General features: G+C 33.9%; 1 protein-coding gene across 1 annotated transcript in view; it reads right to left on the bottom strand.

Moving 5' to 3' along the window:
• Positions 1-5,502, bottom strand: part of elovl1b (ELOVL fatty acid elongase 1b) — a 38,580-nt gene that overhangs the window by 2,233 nt on the left and 30,845 nt on the right. Inside the window, exons 5-9 of the mRNA XM_016570093.1 lie at positions 3,411-3,601; positions 3,133-3,213; positions 2,973-3,029; positions 2,791-2,896; positions 1,385-1,518 (exon numbers count right to left, since the gene is read on the bottom strand). Of these exons, the coding sequence (XP_016425579.1) occupies positions 1,385-1,518; positions 2,791-2,896; positions 2,973-3,029; positions 3,133-3,213; positions 3,411-3,601 (569 nt within the window). The remainder of the gene's footprint in view (positions 1-1,384; positions 1,519-2,790; positions 2,897-2,972; positions 3,030-3,132; positions 3,214-3,410; positions 3,602-5,502) is intronic.

Here is a 5,502-nt window from a genome sequence, read left to right as displayed (position 1 = left end):
GCTAAATAAGATAGATATTCAAACTATATTCATTAAGATGTGAATGAATTTTTTAAAACTATATGGCTACTCTTTTTAAGGCATCATTTTGATCCTATTTACTTTCTGCATAGCTCTCTTAGGATCTCCTCCCTTCTGTTGGATCCCTGTTAATTTTCTCTATATATTTCCGTGTCCTCTCTTCCACTAATTTCTCTCCCTCAATTCTTTCTGTCTCAAAAACAAAGTACCACATTTTATACTTATTTTCATAACACTTTATAACAGTACAAGTTTTCTGTAAAAACATCAGAAAATAGTTTAATTAATCTAAGTATTGCATTTAAGAACACTGAAAGTGATCAAAAAATAATAAAAAGGAGTTAAACAAAATCTTATTTAATTATTTAAAATGCTTCTTAAACAGACCTTGTCCTGTGGTGTGACATCTTTGTCCTGTGTGACATTTTCTGTCACACCACAGGGCGTTTCAGCCTTTTACTGTCAATTAATGACCTTGTTATTCTAAGCTAAGCTGTCATTAGCGGTTAGCAAGATACATTTGCATAATTTTCCATGATTATGTAGTTTAACATACAGTTTTGAATTAAAAAATATAATTTAGGGGTGTCACACCAAAGGACAACAAAACGTAACACTTTTGTATTGGTTCCAAATATTTGAACAATTCTGAGAGAAAAATTGACCATGTGCACATGTCATGGGCTTCACAGGGGGCTTAACTAACAATCATAAAAGGGGTCCTTCAACTAATTAAGTTTTCTCTGGAATTGGCCGATTTAAAATCAGGATATGGTGTCACACCAGAGGACATGGTTTTCAGAGACAAAATGCATCAAGTTCCTATGTTTTAAGAAATGGATGGATGAAAAAAAATGATTGCCATTTACTAAAATAGACACTCGTACAATTATGCCGGAGGTATTTATTAACATTTTTATGCTTTTCTTTTTAATTTATAAAAGTTGTAATTTATTGAACCATGCTTGAGACAGTCACACCATAGGACAATTTTGAGATTTGGCTCAAAAATGGAAAAAAATCTTATAACACTGCATATGTGTGTGTGCTGTCAAATGATTAATCGCAATTAATCGCATCCCAAAATAAAATATTTTGTTTACATAATATATGTATGTGTACTGTATATATTTATTATGTATATATAAATACACACACATGCATGTACATATTTCAGAAAAAATTTGTTTATATATTAAATATATTTTTATATAATATAAATGATAGGAATATAAATATAGACATGTAAATACATGCAAATATTTTCAAGACATATACTGTGTGTGTGTATTTAAATATACATAAATATACGCAGAACACACATGTATATTATGCAAACACAAACCTTTATTTTGGATGTGATCTGAATTGCAGTCATGTATTTCTTCCACCAGAGGAACTTCTGGAAGCGAGGTCCTGCAGCAGAAAGGCCGTAGTAGAAGTACATGATCACATGGACACAAGAGTTGATCATGGCATGGAAGGAGCCCATTCCACCTGCAAGAAGCATTACAGCAAGTCTTAAAGTCACATATGGTGATAATATCATATCAAGTTTATGACATTAATGACGATAAGCGCTTCGGCAATCGACCCACCGGGAATGTCCCGGTGCTCCCGATGGCCAGTAGCTACATCGCTGGGTATGTTCAAGTAAGCTAGATGCCCAGATGCTGCGCAATTAGGCTTATTTAATATATCATGATGATCTGACAGCGTTACCCGCCACAGCTGATTTTTACCCACATTTGGCGGGTTGGCGGGTGTTAAATTTCAAACCCTGGATAAGCTCTGGACATTTTCACTTGATATGTATTAATCTAACAGCTGATCACAGCAGAAATAAACACGACAACTGTCAGTCAGTGCATGTGTCTAAGTCTGCATGTTCTGTGTGTCTGTGTGAATAAATGGTGTAGTTTCATCTACTACACAAACTCAAACACACACGATGCTCAGTGCTTTCAGCATTGCGTCTCAATATGAGACATGAACACACAAACTTCATCTCCAGAGCTGCTCGGAGAGTCATCATTTCATTTGATAAAAACTACCATCAAACACTAAAACTCAAAGATCTTCATGACAAACCTTCAAAATAAAAGTTCAGTTTAACTTGAAGAAATGATGACAGAAGTATATTTACACTGTATACTAAGATTTACTTCTCAAATAAGTACTAATAATATTATTATTTTTAAGGAATATCATAAAACCAAGATATTTTTTCATTAATGTTAAATGCATAAAATTGAAAAAAATTTGAATCCAATGTTTTGTTGGAAATTGTTATACTTTCATTTGATTCAGTTTTAAAAGATTCTTTAAACTGTTCAGTTCATTAAACAGTTTTTAAATGATACATTTGTAATAAATCATAAGACACAGAATCAGTAAAAACATAAAATGGAAAAAACAGAATTTAGAGGAAAATAGAACCTAATTTGTCATTCATTCTCAAGATCTAACAAACGTGGAAAGCATTTCCTTCCTCATTAATGGTAAATTAATATAATTATAAAAACTGATACTGTATATGGAAAAAAGTACGATAATATTTTATCATGCTGTAGGCAGTTTAACAACAGACTTCAATGACCATCAACACCAAGAGCTTTATTTACAAGAACCATTAGCACATGCAAAATCTCTTGGCTTGTGGAACAGCAAACCCATCTCTGACTGGAAGAGAAATTGGTCAGGTTGACGTCACTGAGACGGCACGTGCCGATCATGTAAATACCTGCTGACTGACTCTGATCGACTCACCTGGTGCGTAGCTCGCGCCCCACCACCACGTCCAGGGCATGAAGGAATGGTGGAAGATGTGCAGGAAGGTGATCTGACTGTGTTTCTTACGCAGCACAAAAAACACCTGAACAGGACGAGAGCAGCATTCATCACTTCATGAACCAATCTGTTTCAAATCAGCCGTTTTATTCAAATCTTACCGTATCCATAAGCTCAATGAACTTTGAAAACAGGAATAACCAAGCAACTCTTGCCATCTGGTGAAAAAAAAGACATCTTTAATACGCCCCGATTTGATTATTTGTGCACAAACTACGGTAATATTTGAGTATATTACAGGAAACGGAAAGCAAATCTTACTCGGAGTCCTTGAGGGCTGTTTGAATAATCACATGGGTCACATCTCCACGTGTATCCCGTCGCCCAACCCGACATCAAGAACTACACGTCAAGTCAAAACAATCAATATATGAATTTATATTCGGGAACTGGTTTTGAGGAGCAACTCAAAACCAGAATAGTGTCTCCATAATGAATAAAAATATAACACACCTCACTCTGAGTCACTGCAGACAAACAGTTCAAACACATTAGCCAGATCGCACCACCTAACAGAACCAACATCTCCTGATTCTCACCTCATATACAATATATACAGACAGGCCAACCAAGGACAGGTTGTAGATGATCATAGCTTCTTTCAGCTGGAAGGGTTTGCGGTTGGCCATAAATCTAGGGCCAGCGTACAGAGCGAAGAAAAGATAAGCAAGTAGAACAGCAGTCATACTGACTGGACTCCCCATTAGGAGGTAGTCCTTCACCCGTGGGTCTAGAAAGAGAGAGGAACACAAAACACAGCACTTTGACACGTAGTAACCGCTAAAATTACTTAAAATCTTCTATATTTTATTCATTTATTATAACTGATAGCAGTTTCCCACACAGATCTGACTGTTATGAATTAGTGATGGAGAAATACACTATACTGACCAGTCTGATTAATTGGCCAACATTTTGAGATTATTTTTTTCAATTTTAGCTTCCTTGTAGAAGTTACCTTGTATAAGATTAACAATCAATAATCAATCCATTTTTTAGTAAATAGAGTATACGGTCTAAAATAAATGTTAATTTTAGATAAGGCCTGACACACTCAAAACAAGCACATGAATACTAACACAACTAGCAACAGCAGCAAGTTGCATTGCGTTCTGAAATGTGTCAATCTACAACTCACAAGACTTAGTTAACTTTGTTGCTACAGTCAGTGTCATGCTAATAGCGTGATATTAGCATGACACGCTAATATCATGGCGGAGAAATGGTTTAAAACAATCTTGTTAAACATGCTGACATTTTTATAGTTTGCTAGTTTCCAGCTAGCATTTATCAATTTGTTCAAATTGCATTGTGTATACCAGGGATGGAAACTCATCTGGAATAAAAAATAGATTTTAGCTTGAGGAAATAGGGAAAAACTCCCCCTAGACTCTATGTAGTTTTTATTTTATATATACACATTTATACATACATATATTTATATATACATATACAGACTTATATAATATTTAATTAATAAATTATAACAAACATTACTTTGATAATAATTAGTGCTGGGCAATGATTAATCGCGATTAATCGCATCCAAAATAAAAGTTTTTGTGAACATAATATATGTGTGTGTACTGTGTATATTTATTATGTATATACAAAGACACACGCATACAGTATATATTTAGAAAATATTTACATGTATATATTTATATTCATATAATTTATTTTATATATAAATATATTTCATATATAAACATAACATTTTTCTTAAATATATACATGCATGTGTGTGTATTTATATATACATAATAAATATACACAATGCACACACATATACTATGTAGTCCAGGTGATATGTGAAAATAATGTTAATTTTTTCATAAAAGCATGAAACTTGGTACACTGGTATAGTTTGCGGCCCTAAACATTTTCAGAAATGGAGCCATCGCAAAAACACCTTGTGGTTGCCATGGTGACCATTTTACTTTCCACCATAACCAAAATATGTATTTTGTGTAATAGCTCCTGAACCAAACATGATAACACAGAAAAGGTAATGTCTACCCCTATGTTTTGATGGTCAAGTATTACAATGATGCCATATACAAAAACAAACTGTTCAGGTGAAGAGTTAATGGTGAAATCAGCAATGTGAGAAGAAAATAACAGTATCTAAGCATCACAGGATCACAGCATTTACAAAAGTCCATATTATGGCTATTAATTTTTTCTTTCTTTGATAATTAACTAATATTTTATTCAATAATAAATTAAAAGATTGTTTTCAAGAATACTATCATACATTTCAGAGATATATATATAAAAAAAAATCATCTCAGGTAAGTGTATTTTTCCTTACTTCTCAGGCAGAGTCAGGTAGGTGGTAGTGTGTTTCCAATACATTCTTGTTCTCTCTCAACAATGCTCTAACATCACACGCAGATGGCAACGCAATCAGGTGAACAGTTAATGGTTAATTCAGTGACTTTATGAGAAGGATTACAATGAAGTCTCAGAAGATGCAGAATGAAATTTCAAACATATTTCATGTAAACTTAATTTACAATCACTCTCTGGAGCCAGAGTTGTCTATTATGTTGTCCACAAGGGGCAAGCCAAAGTCCATGCGGGCGGGTACATGCAGGTGAATCGCTAATATTTGATGTAATGGGTGGA

Source organism: Sinocyclocheilus rhinocerous, unplaced genomic scaffold (assembly GCF_001515625.1).
Source record: "Sinocyclocheilus rhinocerous isolate Xijiao unplaced genomic scaffold, SAMN03320098_v1.1 scaffold711, whole genome shotgun sequence".
Classification (NCBI taxonomy): Eukaryota; Metazoa; Chordata; class Actinopteri; order Cypriniformes; family Cyprinidae; genus Sinocyclocheilus; species Sinocyclocheilus rhinocerous.
The sequence above is the reverse complement of the archived record's forward strand: the minus strand, read 5'-3'. Positions and strand labels throughout refer to the sequence as shown.